Source organism: Montipora foliosa, chromosome 8 (genome assembly GCF_036669935.1).
Source record: "Montipora foliosa isolate CH-2021 chromosome 8, ASM3666993v2, whole genome shotgun sequence".
Classification (NCBI taxonomy): Eukaryota; Metazoa; Cnidaria; class Anthozoa; order Scleractinia; family Acroporidae; genus Montipora; species Montipora foliosa.
The window spans coordinates 20,273,178-20,294,776 of NC_090876.1; the positions used below are offsets into that span (position 1 = coordinate 20,273,178).

At 38.5% G+C, this 21,599-nt stretch overlaps 1 protein-coding gene across 3 annotated transcripts in view; it reads left to right on the plus strand.

The window, feature by feature from the left end:
• Positions 1-243: 243 nt before the first annotated feature.
• Positions 244-21,599, plus strand: part of LOC138013163 (uncharacterized) — a 28,998-nt gene continuing 7,642 nt past the window's right edge. Inside the window, exons 1-8 of one of the 3 annotated variants that reach the window (XM_068860170.1) lie at positions 244-358; positions 11,886-12,145; positions 12,725-12,872; positions 13,164-13,469; positions 14,424-14,763; positions 15,115-15,254; positions 19,842-20,216; positions 20,865-21,086. In XM_068860170.1, coding sequence (XP_068716271.1) covers positions 11,895-12,145; positions 12,725-12,872; positions 13,164-13,469; positions 14,424-14,763; positions 15,115-15,254; positions 19,842-20,216; positions 20,865-21,086 — 1,782 coding nt within the window. In that variant the 5' untranslated portion in view covers positions 244-358; positions 11,886-11,894. Of the gene's footprint in view, positions 359-9,527; positions 9,685-11,885; positions 12,146-12,724; positions 12,873-13,163; positions 13,470-14,423; positions 14,764-15,114; positions 15,255-19,841; positions 20,217-20,864; positions 21,087-21,599 lie in introns of those variants that run through there. The other 2 variants (XM_068860169.1, XM_068860171.1) reach the window with 2 other exon arrangements.

The following is a 21,599-nucleotide window of genomic DNA, read 5'->3' on the forward strand; positions in this document are numbered from 1 at the left end:
AAGTATTCAGTCGGCTTCTCTATTATAACCTATTCGAACAGGCCAGCGTGCGTGAACTGAGTTGCTTCACTATTCAAAAGAATCATGTCAAAGCTCTGATTTCCAACGACTGCCAATGCCATGTCACTATACACCAGCACTTGAGGTTTCCGCATTAGTAGTTATTAGTATTATTTGACGTCACAAATTTCTCTTTGAGGCTCTTCAAGGCTTATTTAACCAAGAGACTCAGTCAAAAAGACCTTTGGGTTTTAATAGTTGTGGTAGAGTCAACGGCATCCGCCACAGAAACAACGGTTCTATAAGAGGCGTCATTTTCTTTTTGCTCGCACGAGTCAACAGAGAATTTAAGTCAAACGTAAGTTTTCTTATTTTATAAAGTGTTTGACGTTCATACAGTGCAGATGTTGATTTCATTGCATTCTTGTTGATAGAAAATATTGCTAAAGGGCAATAAACTGGGTTTATTGAGAGAGGAACACAAATCAAATCAAAATCAAAGAGGCCTTGCACATACTTTGGGACAAACCAACACTTAACGCACAGGTCAAACACGTTAATTTAAAACTTTCTGTTTAATTTTGAATTACTATTGTCGTAGTCTTAATTATTGTCATTATTATTATTGTAATTTCTCTAGTATTTATATTCCCTGTAATTTATTGTTCATTTCACACTGAAGATGGCAGAGGCTACTGCCGAAACATGTTTGTAAAACTCAGGAGTGTCGTGTTTTTTTTAAAACACAAATCATATAAGACGCTACCTGCACATCAAGTGCAACCAATCAGCGCAGAGAACTCTCAGTAACCACCTATGTAAATTACACTAACAAGCTCTTAATGACTGGCCCCAAGGGAGACAGTGAGTTTTGTTTGCCCTAGACCCTCAATGTTCCCCGAGGCTAAGCCGAGGGAAACATTCAGGCTGCTTGACAAATTTGCCGCTGTTTATCACGACCTGATCACCTTCGAGTCGAAAGTTCAAGTCGTTGTAGTATTGTAGACTTGTCGCTGGTAACTGGTCTTCTACCTTCGTCCCTTAAAAACGCTGTCTTAACCTCTCTTCTCAAGAAACCGAACCTGGACCACGAAGTTCTTAGTAATTTTAGGCCTATCTCGAACCTCAAGGTTATCTCGAAAGTTATTGAGAAGTTTGTGGCATTGCGTCTTCAAGCTTATCTTGACTCTTACCAACTCACAGAGCCGCTACAATCTGCCTACAAATCATTCCACAGCTGTGAAACCGCCCTTGTCCGTGTCAAAACGACATTTTGCTTGCTATCGATAATCGCCACTGTGTCATGCTCCTGCTACTGGATCTCTCCGCCGCGTTTGACACTGTTGACCATGAAATACTGCTCAAAAGATTGAATTCGAAATTCTCAATGTGTGGCACTGCACTTGACTGGTTCCGCTCCTACCTTACTAACCACACGCAAATCGTCTTAATCGATGGGAGGAAGTCACAGTCTCGTGAGCTCAAGTGTGGAGTACCTCAAGACTCCGTCATTGGACCGATCCTCTACCTACTCTACACTGCTCCTCTTGCCGACATTCTACGTTTCCATGACATGCAATTTCATTTCTACGCTGACGACACTCAGTTGTACATTTCTTTTTCCGTTAACGACGATCTGGAATTAACCAGTAGCATTGTTAAAATCGAGAATTGCTTATCCGATCTTGATAAGTGGATGGCCTTAAATAAGCTGAAGCTAAACAAAGACAAAACTGAACTTCTTTATCTTTATCCAAAGCACAACCCTCAACAGTCTTTACCTCCACTTCGTTTTGGTTCTGATATAATTCATCTTCATCTTCCAGAAATATCGGTGTCGTTTTCGATAGTACTACCGTATGTCAATGCTCCCTCATGTTAAATCTGTTTGTAAATCTGCCCTCTATCATCTTCGGAACTGTTACATTTCCCGTATAAGGAAATTACTATCCACTAAAACCACTGAGACTCTAGTCCATGCCTTTGTAACCTCTAAGTTGGATCACTGTAACTCTCTTTTATTCGGTGTTCCCAAATACGTTATTAAAAAGCTCCAATCAGTGCAGAATGCAGTGGCTCGACTTATTACAAGCTCTCGCAAGTTCGACCGCATCACCCCTATTTTGTTCGACCTGCACTGGCTTCCAATTTCTGAGCGAATTAAATTCAAAATAATTCTGCTTACCTATATAAAGCTCTTCACCAGCAGTCTCCTATTTACATTCAAGACCTGATATGCCGTTATTCAACTTAAAGAACCCTCCGGTCATCCTCAACATTACGCCTGACTCCTGTCATCTTTAATCTCAAGTCTTATGGCTTTAGAGCTTTTGGTGTTTCAGCTCCTGAACTATGGAACAAACTACCTGATGATATTCGTTCCTTTTACAATTTAGATCTTTTTAAATGTAAACTTAAGACTCATCTTGTCAAAAATTATTTTAATATGTATGAATTCTTTTCTTATCCATGTCAAATGCCTAGATCTTAGACATCCGTTTTTATGAATATTTAAATCTTTGTTAACGTAAACTTAAGACTTTTAATATCATTTAATATCTACGATTTTCTTTTTCTTTTTTGTAAAGCGCTTAGAACAGGACTGGATAAGCGCTATATAAGTAGTTCTGATTATTATTATTATTATTATTATTATTGTATCCCTGTGAGATATGTATTAACCACCCAAGCGAGTAATATGAGAAATACTTAGTTCTTATTAACAGAGCGGGAGGTCTGTATGGGAGATTCTTGACCGAGGTCGCCAGTACAGACCGAACGCAATGAGGTCTGTACCAGCGACCGAGGTCACGATTCTCCCATACAGACCGACCTAGCTCGGTTAATAAGATGTTTATTATATGGCCAAACAAGAACAATTTTATTCGTTTAATGTAACTGGCTTGTACTAACTGACATTTTGCTTGCGAACGGCGATGAGTGGCGATGAGCTGAACTTAATTCTGTCAAAGTTTGCTCGTCATCCTCTCTTTTGTAATCATGCTGTTTGGCACTTCCATAAATTTATATTCGTAGAAGAAAATACTCACTATTTTTGCATTTTAGTTTGCATCTTTTCACCACAAAACATTACCCGTCTAGATGCCGGTCTAGATAGGAAAATCTAGACCGCGGTCAATATCGATTTTAGCTAATCAAATTCGTGAATTTTGTAGTTCCCAGTCCTCGTGAGACAGAGCCATATAATAAATGAAAAATATTGTACATCGTTGAATGGGAACTTGGAAAAATCCGAGCCCCAGATGGGATCTCGGTGCCTAGTACGGATGCTTTAACCACTGAGCTACTGGAGACTGCGCGATGCAGTTAGCGAGGTGTAATCTGTGTGATCCATTCAACAATACTCGTCAAAAATCTTGAAACACTAGCGTCTGTTTCCCCTTCCCCAATGTTGATTTGGGTATCACAGTGGTCTCAGTGCTTCAAAACACACGTGGCTCAACATTGGGGAGGGAGAAGGCACATTTCAGTTGGGAAAACAGTGCGAAGCAGAAATCTCAGGATTTTTCTAGAAAATTCGAGAGAAACGGTGTCTGTTTCAACGATTTGTGACGAGTATTGTAGTCAATACCAACCTCGTCCCCAGGGCACCCAAAGCCAGAGAAAAGCGCCCTGGGGACGAGGTTGAGTCAATACCCAAAATTCACCCTTGCTCACCACGGATACGTACTGGATCAAGGAAGGTTGCGAGTTCAAATCTTATCTGGGGCTCGGATTTCTCCGAGTTCCCATTTGACAATGCATGGCATCTTTCATTTAGTTATGTACTCATACTAATAAAGGTCTCGGTAAGGGATTTCACAAGAACGTTCTATCTGACAATTAAAAAAAATAATTAAAAAAACTTAACTAGGGAGCAGCACTCTGCGAACTGAGTCTGTAAAACTTGTTTATTCTCCGACGCGTTTCGTCTAGCTAACACAAACTTCTTCAGGGAGTTTTACAATAATATATAGATTTAGCCATGCCTAAAGGCGGAGCTCTCATTTCTAACCCCATAATGCTTTATGCTTCTGCATAAAGTACAAAAATAATCGTCATTGGTGTATACAGCTTACAGTGATCAAACACTTCTGAGTTGACAGCAGTAAACAAACAAGCCTTGCAAACAATAAACAACAATTTTAATCCACTACTAAAACTGAAAGTACATGAACAGTAATCTCTTTCACATCATTTTCCGTTTGACCGATAATCCTTACACCCTCTCTCTTCAATTTAGAACAACATCAAAAATTACTAATTAAAAAGTCAAATTCGCTTACTCGACTGCAATTTCACAGTCAAACAAAGCAGCCCATGACTGCACATCCATTTCACACAAAAAGCCTATAAATCGAAAGACAAACGATTGTTTATATAGTACGTAACTCAATCGCTGTTGGAAATTTTACCGAAAATCGCAGGTTCGAGCTTATCAAACCGCTTGGCCAACTCTTATCTGGCCAAAAAGAACCTAAACTGTCCCAAACATAGCTTACAAGTGCATTCATTGCAGATAAATGTACTTCAATCCAATATAAACAGGGGCACCCAACAAGAATATAGTACAAAACCACTTAAACATAGCATTGTCAAAGGTATTTTAGTATTTAAACGGTAGGTATAGGCATATTTTTATCCCCTAAATTTTTTTCATTTGTTCGTAGGAACGTTTCCTAGCTGAAAGTCTAGTGATCCGAAAATTATAGGGATTAAAACTTACCTTCTCGAAAATTTCAGCCAGAAAAAAGGTCTCCCAAAAATTCTAGGTGACCTTTTTAGGATAAAAATCCATTAAAATGGGCAATTATACCATTTTTCAGATGTTCGAAAATCCTAGGACAGGCAGGCAAGTAAGAAATTTTACAACAAATTTTCCGAAAATTCTAGATCTCAAATCGTCTTCCGAACAGATATTTTCCGAATATTGACGTTGGGTGCCCCTGATTTTAAGTTTAATATACGGAGAGCTAGTGACACGTGAACTTTGTAGAAGCGTGCCGACAGTCTGAGATATGTTGTAATGATCCATACTCTTTAATGACAGATATCTTCCTTTGAATACAAATCCTTGTAGAGACAATTCCTTAACCGAAAAGATTCCGAGATAACAATACCGCCAAGATACTGTAAGATATAATTCCGCAGAGATACAAGATGTAGTGTTCCACTGCTCTCCACATGTTTCCCTTATAAGGGCTTAATGGGGACGTGCGGCCAGCCAGGGTATGTTTTTCAGGATTTTTCTCTTGAACAGGGTATCGAATTTATCATTTTTGTCTTAATCAGGGTATCGATTTATCAAATTTTGTCGTAAACTGGGTTAAATGTCTTATTAAACAGGGTATCAAAAATCGTAATTATGTCTTAAAATGGGTAGGAAAATCAGCGATATTTGTCTTAAACAGGGTCAGGGTATGAGGGGCCGCGCCGCACCTCCCCACCCAGGGATATATCGAGTACCCGCCCCCGGGCCTGTCACATGTCAATCAAAGCTAAATCACTCGTGTGACACTAGTTTCCGGTCCGAGCCTATTCCGATAACAACAGGACATATATTTCCTTACGCAGGTTGTCTGTTTCAACACACCACATCGTCGTTATTTATTTACTGTGTGATTGTATATACGCCGAAAAGTCAAGCAATGTAAATGAACTGCCCAGAAAGAATATTTGCAACCGACACCAAAGAAATCATCAACTTTTTTCATTTTCGCCATTAAGTGCCATGTGACTGTAAACAAATGGACCAGTTCTCGTGTAAACAAGCAAACGTCTCCTGGATTTTCCCTTCATTTCCATTGATTTTCTAGTTAAGATGGAAACGAAGGCCCATCTTAATTTTAGCTTATCATACTTTCTGAATAATGTACTTTTCTGCAAACAAATTAATGTTTCTTCACGGTCAGCTAAGTTTGTAACTTCAACATGGTGGCTCCAGCAAATCTCGAAAATTGGCAACTTCAAATAAGAGTGACTGCAAACCTAACGAGTGTCCCAAAAATTGTCTACGTCCTTTGAAACAGATTTTCTTGATACACGCTCAAATGTCCTACCAGCCAACCAAAACTCGCGTCTAACAACACAACCGATCAAAATTCGTGTGATGTCACAGCCGTGTTTCCATACTCTCTTCTAAACACAGGTATTGACCAATGAGAGTGCGCGTACCATCCTAATTAACTTATAAAATTATGTATATCGAAATTAAGGGAAAATAAGTCGCGAAGATAAAGTAAAGCAAATAGGTGAATTCTGTGAAATTTTAAGCAGAAAACATGTAGTCGACTTGAGCAAGAAATATTGAGTTTGTCTTTAATCACATTTGTTTTTGGAATGACTGAAAATTTAGGAAATAAAGCGCAATCAATGCATCCAGTTTACCAGGAATATAATACCGATTTCGATTTTGATGTCAGAAAAATCTCGTGTTCTCATGCCCTTCTTCCAACTCTAACAATTTTCATTAACAACATAAGTCAAAGCTATTTCGACAACAAGCAACCAAAAACTTTTTTTTTTTACTTTCCTTTAATAAGAAAGGCAACTTGGACTTCCCGAAGGTTTTTAGACAACTTCTACAGGCCATATACGGCTTTGCAATACTGCCTTACAGATAGAATCAAAACCGGTCACAACATCAAGTGGGACCATTTTGAAGTCTTGGCAAATGGAAGATCTGATTTACACGGTAAAATAAAAGAAACTTTACTAATACGCGAACATTAACCAACATTAAACGGAAACGTTGGCAGTGAGAAACTTTGGCGTTATTAACCAATTGAACAAGTCAGTTTTCACTGCTTATATTTTTTCCCAGTTTGATTCAATTTGGTTAGGCTGTACAATATGGAGGGCATCTTTTTTTCTCTAATTCGCATTTATGTATAACCTTTCTCTCTAACGATAATTGTATTAATATGATTCAAACTAAATTTAACATACGGCCAACGCCAGCTCATATCCACATCGTAGTGACCAACTCGAAAGGTCATTGACTACTTTGGTCTCTGTACACTCTTGAATATTCTCTTGAGAAGCTAACTTCTATCTGTACGTATATCCGCAGTGCACTGCCTTTTTTGTAATGATTGTACAGTGTCTTACGTTTAGCTTTCTCAGTGCATGCAAACATGCAGTGCAAGTGTGCGATAAACTTGAACTTGACCTTGAACATAATACTTAAATGTAGATCACTCACATGCAAATTATAGACTCGTAACATCACGCAATTTCTTCAGCAGTGGAATGCCGAATAACGCCGATATCAGAAACGTCAACAAACAACTCCTTATTGCATCGCACTGTTGTCCCGATCCAATCATCGCGGCAAACAAAGAATACTTTCATGAAAGCAGCAAAATGAATGATTGAAACTGTATGATATCGATCTTTGATGATGGGGTCTTTGAACACGGCAAATCGTATTACGCTTTTAATTATTGAACAAGCTGAAAAGAGATGTCGACAGTAATAATAATGAACGACACAATTTTGGCGAGACTTGGTAGTAAATATAACAGAGAAACGTTCACCCTGGCCATTTGTCAATTTACTCCAACATTTATCACTGCAGAAATGAAAAAAATGGAAAAGATTCCAGGGCCGTAGCCAGAAAAAAATTATGACTGAGGCAATGTCCATGGTTAAACTCTCTACGTAGGGATTCTAGGTGTTTATGATGAGTACATGTTAAAGATAACACTGGAATCACCCTTTATTTTAAAGAATCACGAAAAAATGACTGAGGCAAGTGCCTCGGCTTGCCTCATACTGGCTACGGCCGTGGATTCATTAAAAGGATCAGGGGCACCAGACACATTTCAATTACCTTATATATGAACATGCTTGATGGCTCAAGGAAAATAATTACACAAGATGTATCACTAATCCTTCCTTGTACTTGTACATGTTCATTGCCGTGACTTTAACATCTTCAGTTCCCACGGCCTGCTCCCGTTTGGCCTTGTAGCTCAGTCGGTAGAGCAGCGGTGATCTAACGCGAAGGTCGTGGGTTCAATTCCCATCCTGGTCAGAGTATTTCTCTGTCCTTTTGTGGGCCTATTTCCATTAGTAGGGCTAACGCTCACATGGTTCATATGGGGTAGAAACTTAGCACTTCACATTACACTCTAATCAGTACAATAGTTAATTGTTACACTGGGAGGTTGTATCGCTTTAAATTCCAAAACGCCTAAACGAAGCAAACAAGTGATGTGAGGAGGCATAAACATGCATGTGTGTTTGAAAGCGTCTTCAAAAGTTCCCAAATGTTTTGTGTGTGCTCTTTTTTTAATGTCACCGCTTTCAGATTAAAAGCCTGACCATTGATCCGTTTTTGGTTCAGGCGGATTACTGGTGGGAAAACCAATCCGTTAACTCCGTTCTCACTTATCACAAACGAAGCACAAACAAACCGTTCTTTTCAAGATCATTGGGGAGGAGTGCGATACGTGCACGATACGGGAAGTAAAGGATTTTTTGACACGAAAAGGCATTAGTGCGGTTAGTGCGGAAGTGTGCAAACGTGCAGCACAACGGAAGAGAGGTGGATGTACGCAAAGATGTCCAATTAGACTTAGACTTAAAAACAACGGAAGCTGCTTACAATACCAAACAATAGCAGATTTTTAGAGAAGAGGGGTGGATGTACGCAAAGATGTCCTATTAGACTTGGACTTAAAAATAACGGACGCTGCTTACAATACCAAACAAGAGCAGGTTATGAGAGCTGCTACACTACTGATCCGATTCTATTCTGAAGATGAAGGTCCTTTTACGCACGCGACCAACTCAGTTGTGCAACGCTATCAATGTAACAGACTGTCTGAGGGGGATGTTATAATGCTGAAATAAGCTAATTCTTAGTTTAATGGCAGCTTTAATTCCACTGAAGTGTTCACCAATCAGAGATCTTTGTTCTCCATTGTGACAGAACTTTTCTTTAATTTGTCCGTGAAGACATTTGCTTAGCATTTTTTTTTCCAGGGCAAACCATTCGCGTGACAGATTTTCACTCAATAAAGGAGGGGAGATAGCGGAACACAATTGCCTCGATGTAACACAAAAAGAAAAAAAAATAACTAAAAAAAGATAATATAACATAACGTACATAATATAATATACTATACTATACTATACTATAATATACTATAATATAATATAATATAATATAATATACATGTAATGTTATATAAGGAATTTCTCATGGGAGAAGAAATATTAAACCAATTTTATCGATTCCGGACACTGACACAACCTGGTCGGTCAATCGCGATCGTATGAAGAGGCCCCTAATGTTGCTTTATTAAATCCAATTAAATATTTGAAGAATTTATCTTCTCTAACCAATTTAAATGGCGAGGCCAGCGTGCGTAAAATTGCTTTAAATATTCCTTTATCATTAAAAGAATCACCTTAAAGCTCTTTTTCCAACGATGGCCAATGACACGTCAATACATCAGCACTAGAGGTTTCCGTTTTGAATTAGTGGTTCTTAATTTCGCTGTTTCACGAATTATCAGTTTGACGTCGCAATTTCCTCTTGGAGGCTCTTCGAGGCATATTTAACTTGAAGACTCAGTCGATCAGGCCGTCAGAGCACAAAAGATTTCAAGAGGCGCCGTTTTCACTGTTCGTACCAGTCAACAGAGACTCTGCAAAAACCCTTGAGAAATTAAGGTAAATTTTCTTATTTTATGAAGTTTTCGGCTTTCGTACAGTGTAGCTAATGGATATTGATTTCATTTAAAAGCGTCCTTGTTGATGGAAAATATTGCGCAAGAGCAGAAGAAACATCTATACGAGGAGTATAAAAACGAAACTGGGTTTATTAAGAGAGGAACACAAGTCATATTAAAGACACCATTAATGTACCTATAAGTTAAGGTTTAAGTTCATCGAAGTTATGACCGTTACTTTAGCAACGAAAACCTGAATTTTAACTTGTTTCATTCCCGCAGTTCAAATGTATGTCTTTAATTAATACAATGTTCCTTCAATAATTGCCTACTGTTGTATGATTAACCAAGTGCTATTTTAGCAATTATTTGATGATTCTTTGTGGTTTTATGTACTAAAAGTATATGTACTAAGGATTGATGTGATCCTAGCACTTATCAGGACAATTTAAGCAATTGTCTCACAAAAATGATAGACGTCTATATGGGACAATGGCTTAAATTGCAAAATAAGTTCTAGATTAATTCTTCATTGTTCTGCGTTTATACTTCAGTAACAATAAAACGAACAACTGAGTTGAACTAAACCCTGGTACAATTATAGCATCTTTATGAATGAATGAATGAATGAATGATTTTGATATTTAAGTGGCTATGCATGTCTATGGTATTTACCAAACAAACTAATTGGGGACACTTTATAAAGTATAACTAAAATAAAATAATACATTGAACTATATATACATTATACAGACATAGTAGATAAAGAAAAGATAAAATATAGTATAAGATATTGCAAAAATATACTAAGAAATCATGTTCATGACAATTTAAAGTGATTTCTAATTTAAAACTAGCTAATAAGTAAGAAAAATTCTGAGTTACATATATTACATTATTATTATTATTTCAAATGGTCTAGATAAAAGCAGTGCAGAAACTAATTTTAAGAAAAACACGACACTCCTGAGTTTTACAGACATGTTTCGGCAGTTGCCTCTGCCATCTTCAGTGTGAAATGAACACTAAATTACAGTGAAATATAAATACTAGAGAAATTACAATAATAATAATGACAGTAATTAAGACTACGACAATAGTAATTCAAAATTAATTAGAAAGTTTCAAATTAACGTGTTTGACCTGTGCGTTAAGTGTTGATTTGTCCCAAAATATGTGCAACGCCTCTTTGATTTTGAGAGCAAACCGCAAAGATGTCTGATCAATGATGGCAAAATTGTCACGGGAGCATGCAGAGCGACACGCTAATGAGCTCTCCAGATGCTTCAAAATGTTTGAGGCCCTGTCCGTTTCCAAATGTTCCCTTACACGTGTGTTGAAATGTCGGGTGGTTTAATCGACATAGCTAGCTGCACAGCCTGCACACGAAAATTTATAAACAACACATGATCGGAGTCCATTGGGCACAGGGTCTTTCACACTAAAGAGGCTACCTACTTTGAAAGAGGAAAACGCTAACACGATGTTTGCATTATTACATTATTATTTACATTCACCCTCTGTTAATTTAACATGGATGTATCTTTTTTCTTGATACTGTCCGTGAAACTCTTGATTGTTTGCTTGTTCCGGTTACTCTGACTTAGTTTGCCCCAAAGGTAGGGTCCGACGTAATGCAGGGAATAGTTTCCACAGCGTACTGTATTAAAACGTGGGATATCGCGAGGTATCGTGAGGTCACGAGGTCAAACCCCGTTGATGTCCTCAATTTTCAGGCTTCTTTACGCAATTGCAAAAATTGCGTTCATAACTGCGAAGATCACAGCTTCACTTGATTTCATATCTGCACTTCATAAATGATCCATTTCATATATCATTTCATCGTTACAATCCTTTAGTTATTTCTCAAGTTATAGCTATTAGGGGCAGAGTCAAATATTTCCTTGATATAGCTTGGCGCTAGGCCGTTTTCTACTTTAAATATTAAAACGGCAATGTTCTCAGTGTAGTCTCTTTTGGTAGAGACTTCGAAGGCCAGCTCTAATTAGCAAGTCCCTTTAAGTTTCAGTTTTTGCTTTGAAAACTGCTCTGAGGGCACGTTCCTGTACGTAAAAAACGAGTGGTCTGGAATACCCAACACCATTTTCCGAACACCTGTTTCACACTAACTTAATGAATGGAGAAAATGATCATTATCATAGTAATAATATTACTCATTGACGTACTTTTTTTCCTCTCCAGCTTTCTATCATGTTTTCAGCAAATCGGAGAAGACCTAGTTACCAACTTGACCTTGATGTACCACGGCGCTCAAGCCTGTCACGGGCTCTCATGTATTCACCAATGCGTCGGCTGTCTTCCCTCAGCTCAGACGATTTCATAGATAATAATCCCTGTGCAGCAATGGGAGCCTGGTTTCTGGGCCCTAATGGAGAAAACGGGGATATATTTCAGGACCTCTTGACAAGAGCTGTCGAGTCGCATGTTAAATTTCGTCAAAGGTAACAAAAAAAAAAAAAAAACAAACAAATAAAAAAGAGCATGAATCACAACCCCGTCTTTGAGGAGATTTTTATTGAAATTACATCATCTTCTAGCGCCAACGTTTGTAATGAGCAACAATCTTTAACTGGGTTTTAATCGACAAATTGAGGGTTGTTCCTCAGTTACACATCTTGGGGTTCGTTAGGTGCAAAATAGGTCTTTGAGCCGGAACAAAAATACAAGTTAAGCATTTTGGGCACAATATGCTTCGAGGTCGGTTATACGCGGTTGACATTAGGACATCAACAAATTCTGCAGTTTTGTTACAGTGTATCATTCCTTGTTGAAACGGCGGCTAAAACAGGCTAAGCACTTTGTTGAATATTTTTCCGACAAATTTATTGGAGGTAAATGGACAAAAACAGAGGGACCCCTTATCTGCTGAACAAGTTACTGTCAGTTGGACTACGTTAATAATCACTCGTTTCCCATCCTCAAGAAGCCAATGACATCATGTTAACATTTTCTGATTAACTCGGAATGCTGCAAAATGTTGAACCTTGTATCACCTACTTACGATTTCGTGTTATTTTCAGTTACTTTCCCTGTGATCCTCCTTATGTAACGAACGAACTTCGCTCGCAAGGATCTTTTAAGAAGGCCTTAAAGAATCTAAAGACAGAACTGGACAACTTGCAAAGGGATCTAGGAAACTCTGTACCATTTTTCAGCTCCAGATACAAGGTAACCCTCCTTTATACTTGCCATGCTTAAATTTCCGTTAATTAAGGTAAACGCATAATAAGGGAATCTAGTTTATGATCTCGCATACTCGTCACCTACAGCGTTACGCTCATTGTAATGTAATCTAAGACAATCTTAGATGAAATCTCCAAACCGGTACTTCCGATTCCGAATCGTGGTGGGATTTTCGAAATTCTGGACCGCTGGATCCGGATTCCAAAGTAAAGGAATCTGAGAGCATTCTCCTACATGGTATATCTTGATTTTTGTCTTTGTTTTATTTTATCACAGGGTCACGTTAATTGGGATACGAACATGCCAGCAAATCTTGGTTACATCTCTGCAATGCTCTTTAATCAAAACAACTGTTGCGCAGAATCCTCCACCGTTACCACCAAGTTTGAAGTGGAAGTAGGAAAGGATTTGTGTGAAATGATGGGATACGAAGAAGATAAATGCCTAGGGCACTTGGCGAGTGGTGGGTCCCTTGCCAACATTGAAGCAATTTGGGCAGCAAGAAATGTCAAATATTTTCCATTGGGATTGAAAGAAGCTTTGTTGAAGGAGGACAGACTCGCTAATGCTAGAGGCTACAAGGTGTGGAACATACAGCTTTGAAAAAACAATTTGGGCAATTTGAAATAAATTTGAGTCTGTGTTTTATCGGTTCTTCTTAGTTAATGACAGCAAGGTTATTAGGTCATAATTCTGATGACCATTTAAGCGGCTGAGAGGGAAGTGGTCAAAACAAGTGTACTCAAAGAGCTTGACCCACCTTGTTTAAGGGGAGGGCTGGTATACAAGACACCATCTACCTGATGAACCTCATGAACAAAAATTATTGACCTGAATACTGGAAATGAAGCATTTAAAATAATCTGTCTGCATGAAGCTTGCATCTAAAGGAAGTCAGCATAGCGAGGTTTGAATCTTTTCGTCAGTGCTTACTCTCGATAGAGAGGGGGTTAATCAACCAAGAGACCATCTTTTAAGGTGGGAGGGATGGGGTACAACTTTTTCGATATATGGTGGGTCCTGTCCGTGTACAATTGTTTTGACTATTTCCCAGATATTTTGACCATAGATAAGTAAAGTTCTTGCGGTCGTACGGCTGCATAACAAATAACATGAAAAGTTATATGAACTCTCTCTGGACGAATTAATCATGAAATAGTCTCGCTGTAAATTTAGGAAGGGAAGCTATTGTAATGGAGTTTCCTTCCATAATATGGGCTTCCGAACGACTTTAGCCTTAGTTCAATCGTTTTCTTTGAGCCAATAGAGAGATTTAGCGTCGCGTTTATAGCAAAAGTGAAGCTGAAATATAGGTTTTGCCAAAAATCAAAGATTGAAACTTGTTTGATTGTTGCGCATTTTTACCCTATTTCCTACAAATATGCTGCAACTTCAAATGAGAGGATAAAGTTGGACTGTGAGTATTTGCATGCTTTTGATGACAAGCTTAAACACTCAATACTAACTCTCTCTCTCTATTATTTATTTATTTACTTATTAACTTTTATCAGCTGATTTTGCTTTTTCTTATTGAAGGTCCTGATTCCTCAAAGAGGAAAAGAAGTGGAAATAACAAGCGCATCTCAGTGGGAGTTGCTCAATCTCGATGTGGACACTGTCTTGAAGATGCCTTTTGAAGTGGAAGCTGTGACTAAACTTGAACATCAGGAATTTATAGAGATCATGGGAAGTTACCTTTATGAGTCAATAGGAGCGCAAGAATTTGCTCGACGTCATGAGCTGAAAAACACTGCCTGTGTTTTGGTTCCAAGGACCTCGCACGTGTCTTTTGCTAAGGCAGTGACAATCCTTGGACTTGGACGAGAGAGCCTAATTGCTGTGGCTAAGGATAAAGATGCTCGGATGGACCCAAAAGGTAAATTTATAGAGGGGATTTTAATTATGGCTCAACTTTGTCCCAATCTTGAGGTCACTAGCTATAGAGATTTTTCTGACCTGTCTAGTCAGGATTTTCTTGAATGTGGGAAGTTTTTCACATCAATTGACTTTTGGGCCAGCTGGTTACTGGAATCTTTCTGCTTTCACAAAGCATGTCTTACGCACTTCAAAAGATACCGCTTGATTGCAAACCAGGCTTAGGGAGGAGGAAGGAACACGAAAGAGGTATTAACACTAAAAAGGAAAATATTAAGAGAGAGAGGGAAGTGTGCATCAATTGTTCTTAATCTGATAACATTGATTTGTTCTGAACTTGATGTTCTTTTAGATTTGAAGCGCATCCTTACGGAGAAAATGCAGCAGGAGATTCCAGTTGTAACAGTGGCAGTTGTCATGGGAACTACTGAAGAAAGCGCGGTGGATCCTCTCACTGATGTTTTGGACTTGAGAGATGAATTTAGAAAGAAAGTGAGTTGAGTTAACCCCTGGTAATAAGATTAAAATCATTACAGAAACTGAACGAAAGAAACAACCAATTGACCGAGTCGAAAAATACCATAATACTATTTGTTAATATGTTTGTCCCCCCAAATTTTGGATAAGCATTGTTTCCAGTTTCTCTTAGGACTTTAAAACAATACTTATGCAAAAATTGGGGGGACAAACAAATAGTATTATGATATTTTCCTTCTCGGTCAATTGGTAGTTTCTTTCGTTCTGTTTCTGTATATCACCATGAGTTTTCATACATTTACATACATGGTCTGGATTTGACACAATGTTTGCGTGTGTTTTGAAAAGCTAGCCAATTGAAAATAATATTCGTTCGCACTTCGGACACTTTTACGGAATTTAACTAATCGAAGTGTGAGTCAGCGTTGTCTGTACTTTATAGACAACGATGTTCGTCATCCCAGTACTCCTCGTGAGTCCACAATTTTTTTGTTACTCAACGCCAAAGAAAATTTCTCGCTACTGAGCATCGCGTTTACTTGAAACGGCAAGGTGCAAAGTGAGGGTTGCTGCTTTTCACAAAAGTATGAAATTTCTCTGATACTAACTTTTCTCTCACTTTTCAAAGGTTAGTAGCTGTTAGTGGATACCTGTCACGGACAGGCAAGAAATTAATTGATATCAAACAAGTTTCTTCCATTTTTAGCAAAAGGCCCATTTTGGTTCGACGTTGGCCGTTAACGCGATGATTTTAGTTCGATGTTTGGCGTTTGCCGTTAACGCACGATGCCAGAAACCATTACCCAATGAGAAGTGTCGATCTGCGATGGAATGCGGCCCGTCAGTTTTCGTTTATGAGGGACTTTAAGATCTACGACGGCGACGTCGACATTTCCATCTCGTTCAAGTCGTACAAGGTGGGCGGATTTCGAGCAGATTTCGGATACGAGCAGTTTCCAGAGAGAAAAAAACATGGAATGGAAGGTTTACATTTGTACGCTAAAGTTGTCGTTGAAACCTCAAATTTGGTGAATCGGATGTCACGTCGTTGTTGCAAACTGCAAACGCAAAAATGTGTGCTAAGATGCGTGCTGCACGTGTAGCACGTGTAGTTTTGTGGCGCTGTGGTAGTCGTAGCCGTTGCCGTTTTTTTAAATAGAGACTTTAAGAAACGACTCCGGCTACGGCTACGGCTGCGACACAATGCCACAAAACAATAATATGACCGGTTAAAAGAGGAAAAACAATCACGGGTGCTGCACTTGCGGCACGGATTTTATTGCTGCACTCTGCATAACAAAGACGTGAAATCACGAAATTTGAGGTTTAACGACAATGTGAACGTACAAATGCGAATCTTTCATTCTATATTTTTTCTCTGAAACCGCTCGTATAAATTCAGTTTGAGGATAATTCGCCCACACTGTACAAAGAGAACGAAATGAAATAACCGATAACCGCAAAAGACTGAGGATTGTGTGAGGTTGTATTTCGAAGTGACATGTTCGTCGACGTCGCCGTCAAAGTCTTTAAACCCCTAAGGACGGATACTGATAGATTTTTGCGGGGAAAAAAAAAAAACAAAAACGTAGCGGTATTTTTATGAAAAGCCATAACTTTCTTATGTAATCTTCAAGTTATTCTTTTGATCTTGAAGTTTTGTTTTGTGGTGTGGTTTTGTCATTACAAAGTGAGGTTTGATGGTTACGTGTGGTGTTTCCATCATGCATCTGTTGAGGTCTTCTTTTAACGTCACCCCACATAATGACAAAGAAAGTTATGGCTTTCCATATTTTTGCTACTTGCGCGATCCTTGATTTTGAAGCATGTGCGGCTAATCGGTTGCAAACCAATCAGAGGTGATCTGGTTATCGGGCCTAACCTGATTGGCCACAATTTGGCGGGATCCTCATTCTAAGGGTGCGTTCGATTGACCCAGTTCCGGAATAAGAATAGAAGTACAAGCACAAGTACAAGTAAAAGATAAAAAGGACTTAAAGATTCAGACCAACTATAAATAAAAATCTTTACATCACAATTAATAATACTACATCAGGCTCTAAAAATGAATAAAAATTGTGGCTAGATTGTGGCTATGAATGGTGATAGTACTGGCAAATTTTTCGGCTAAATACAAACGCACTTGCTTGGTGACAGCTTTAAGCATTAAAGTCTTTAGTTGTTTATCACGTCTGTCTGCAAGGAGTTCCTGGACTATCTGAGCAGATCGAGCCTCCCAACTAGCGTATTGTATTGTTACAATACGAGTAGCTCTATTTTGTACAATGTTTTTTTTGTAAGACGTGGAGTGATGATTTAAAATGGTATGTCTGGCGTCTTGAAGCACCAAGGGTAATAAGGATATGTTTAAAATAGCATTTTAGCGGGTGTTTGACAATTTTAATACGAATCTCCGTAATAACGAAGGATCCAAGTATTCCTATTCTAGACTATGGTCAATGGATCGGAAAGTACCCTAAATTTTGATAATGTGGTAAACTGATAGGCCGAGACCATATGAGAAAGATGGGCATTTCTGGATGATGGACTTCTGGTTTAAATCTCTCTGTTCTCTCTAATATCAGAAAACTTCGAAGATTAGAAACTCATAGGCCGGATTTACGAGCTAGAATATTTCCCGAAGTGTTATTTAATAGACAAATTTCCATTACAAACTATAGTTAAGTTCAGCCATTTGAAAGCCAAAGCTTAATGAATGAATTATTAAATTGGAATATCTCAGGTGACTTAATCCTCCAAAAGTAGATTTTTTTAAAGTCCAATATTTTCGAGTCTTCTGTGATTATCAGTAACCATATCGTAATACTAGGTCTTTATGCTTACCCTATCCCTATATCCCAAAGAGCTCGGTTTAGGCCCGTAGAGAAGGGGGTACGACAGGTGCGTCCGCACCCCTCTCCCCACAGGCTGTGGAAGTCTACCTTTTTGTTGACCAATGATTTAAAAAAAAGTGACTGACAAAAGAGACATATACCGGTTGTAAAGTTCTGTTTGTGTAGAAGGCTTGAGCTTGGCACTGAAAGATCATGATGAGCAAACCCAGGAAATGATACGGATTTTCAACTGTATTTCCTTATTTGTTATTTTTGAAATAGTGACATTGTTCTCTAAAAGTGTAAAATACATACGTAAAGTAGTCTTTACCCTCCCCCCCCCCCCCCCTCAATCCATTTTGAAATGCAAAAGTTTGAGTAATATCAACGTTTTCTTTAGTTTGCTTTTGACTGTCTGTTTTCATATCATACTGCCTTCAAAACGCATAAATACAGACTCAGACAATCGAATGTTCAAAATTTCACAGGGAGGTATGTCCCCGGACCCCCTAAAGGCTCGCACCTCCGGCGCTCGATGAAAACAGAAAGTTCTACCTTTAAAAGTTGCCACAGACCAACTTTTGCCGCTTCTAGTTCTTGTTGAGTGCCTTTGTTTAATTAGTGCATTCTGTTATGGAGCAAGGACCTGCTGCTTCCCTTCTTGCTAAAAGGTCTATACCGAGAGAAAAATGTTGCTGGTCCTGGGTTCCATTTCCATTTACTTCATTCACTGTCCGCACAAGGCCAAAAAATTGATTCTAAAAATCGAAGTGCACAGGTCATGTTATATACGCCCAAACGTGCGTATATAGAGATCTTTAGCATGATGGCTCAATATAGGGATTAAGTAGTACCAGCGCGCGCGCGCTGTGCGTTATAAACTCGCTTTTCAAATTATACGCATTATATGCTAAAGTATTAGTTATCTGTACCAAACCATCATAACACAACGCAGAATTAAGAAATTAGTCAACACATTTTGCAGCGACCTGGAAATTAAGTTGCTGTTCACCCCGTTTAAAATCAGGAGTTGGTTTGGGGCGAAGGATCCTATCCCTGCGGGTTTACGATCGCAAGTCATTTACAAGTTTTCATGTGCAGGCTGTAATGCCTGTTATATTGGTGAAACCAATAGACACTTCGCCACTCGCATCCGTGAACATCTCGCCTGCGACAAACATTCCCATTTCTTTACGCACTTGAGAGGTTCTGAAAATTGTCGCTCCCGGTGTTCAGAAGACTGTTTTAAAATCCTCGACTATGCTTCCAAACGTTTCCAATTGAAAATTAAGAAAGCCATGCATATCGTTTGGGAGCAGCCATCTTTAAATTCCCAAGTCAAACATCTTAATTTATCCTTTTCATACTAATTAGTTTCTTTTCTTAGCTTAAATAGTCTGTTTTTTTCTGTTTTGTTTCGTGGTTGTTATGTTCTCGCCTTCAACTTAATTATTCATGTTATATCTCACTTTGTTGCACTATTTATTGCTCAACTTTAGTTTATTTCTCATTGTACAACTGAAGGTGGATGATGTTTCATCCGAAACATGTCTTGATTAAAGATGAATTTCAAAAACATCGTATGGATCTTCAAAGCAATAATAATAATAATAATAATAATAATAATAATAATAATAATAATAATAATAATAATAATAATAATAATAATAATAATAATAATAATAATAATAATAATAATAATAATAATAATAATAAAACAACAAAGCAACACAATAAAACTTTGTCAACTTCGGTCTTTTTTTTGAAGGGTCTCAACTTTAGCATCCATGCTGACGGGGCCTGGGGAGGATACTTTTGCAGCATGCTGCGTGACCCACCGAAAAGCTCTGTTTCACAAGCCACAGAGCTGGAAGGCTTCGTGCCCGAGATGTATTTGAGTACCTACGTCCAGGAGCAGTTGTCAGCGCTCCATCACTGCGATACCATTACCATTGATCCTCACAAATCAGGCTTCTGTCCCTACCCAGCAGGGGCAATCTGTTATCGAGATAAAACTATGAATTCATTTCTTCGAATCAACGCTGGTGTTGCTTATTACCATGGAAAATTCACTCTTGGAGACGTCGGTCTCGAGGGATCGAAGCCCGGAGCGGCAGCGGCAGGAGTTATGCTGGCAAACAGGGTAAACTTATTATCACTCGCTTCTTTTTGTTAACAATATTCGTTTCATTTTTGCGATTCGCCCACGTTCTATAGGAACAATAAGAGCAACAACTTAAGTATTACCCCAAGAAATGTAAAAGCAAATGTATACATAATGTAGAGGGAGATGCAAAGCGTATATCACAAGCCGTTAATGAAGAATCATTAGTGTTTTTAACTCATCAAAGATGGACTGAAGAAAATCAGATATATATAATTGAGATCTAATTCCAAAAAGCCGATTCCAATAAGCGCCAAAAAGTGTTCCCTCGCCCTTCTCACCATCTTCATATTGACTGGTAATACAGACAAATGACGTCACAAAGTTGTCCTCTAAACTCCGATAAACAACTACATTTACCCTAGGATCTAAAACCTTGTCCGTGGCATTTAGAAAATGTACAGACTTAAAGGGACACGTTCTGTTGGATATCAAAATTGGACGGCCATGTATTTACTACCATTTATAGAAATGAGTGGAAAAAGATCTTGATAACCACAAGCTAGCAAAAATTTCTAAGTTGGAATCATATCGTTTAAAACAACTCTGAAAGATAGCAAACAAGCTGTGAAGTCACCCTTTAGAATGCCGCACATTTGGCTAATGTCAACTTCTTACGCTATGCAGGTTATTGGTCTTCATAAAAATGGATACGGCCGTATTCTTGCTGAATGCATGTTTACTTCCAAGATAGTGTACTGCCTGTGGCTAACGTTAGCCAGGGAGGACGACAACTTTGTGGTCCATACAACGAAACCTCTTCCTAAATTCAAAAACTGGTCTGAACAGGAACAGATTAGATTCATAAAAGAAAGAATTCTGGGGAGATCTAACAAGCAACTTGTTCAGGTATCTTAAAATCCTTGCTCTTTTAATAGTATTTTGATCCCAATATTCTTTTGAGACTGAAGCCTGGACGTTTCGTCCGGTTGTTTATCATTTCACGTCCGGTACTTTGACACTATAAATTTGTCAATTTGTTGGCTTATTTTTCCCCTTTTTTTCTCAGGAAGTCATGGGCTGAAGAAACACGAGACAATGATCCGCAATAAATCCTAGGCCTCCAAATTATTACTAAACAAAATTTCACCCACGTGATTACTTAAGTTTTTTTTTTTCCCTCCAAATCAAGAAGGTAAACAGCTTTTCTGTAGAAAATTTTATAGGGGACCCAGGCTTCACTGAGGGTTTGCTCCGAATTTGCTACAGCGGAAAATAACAATGTTCAGTACGTTCGTTATTAAATCGGGTTCTTTGAAAAGCTATCAAATACCCTGCAATGGTTCGAATGATGACGATGACTGACGATGACGATGGTGACGACCTAGATGACGTCAAAATGACGACTATCATATTGATAAC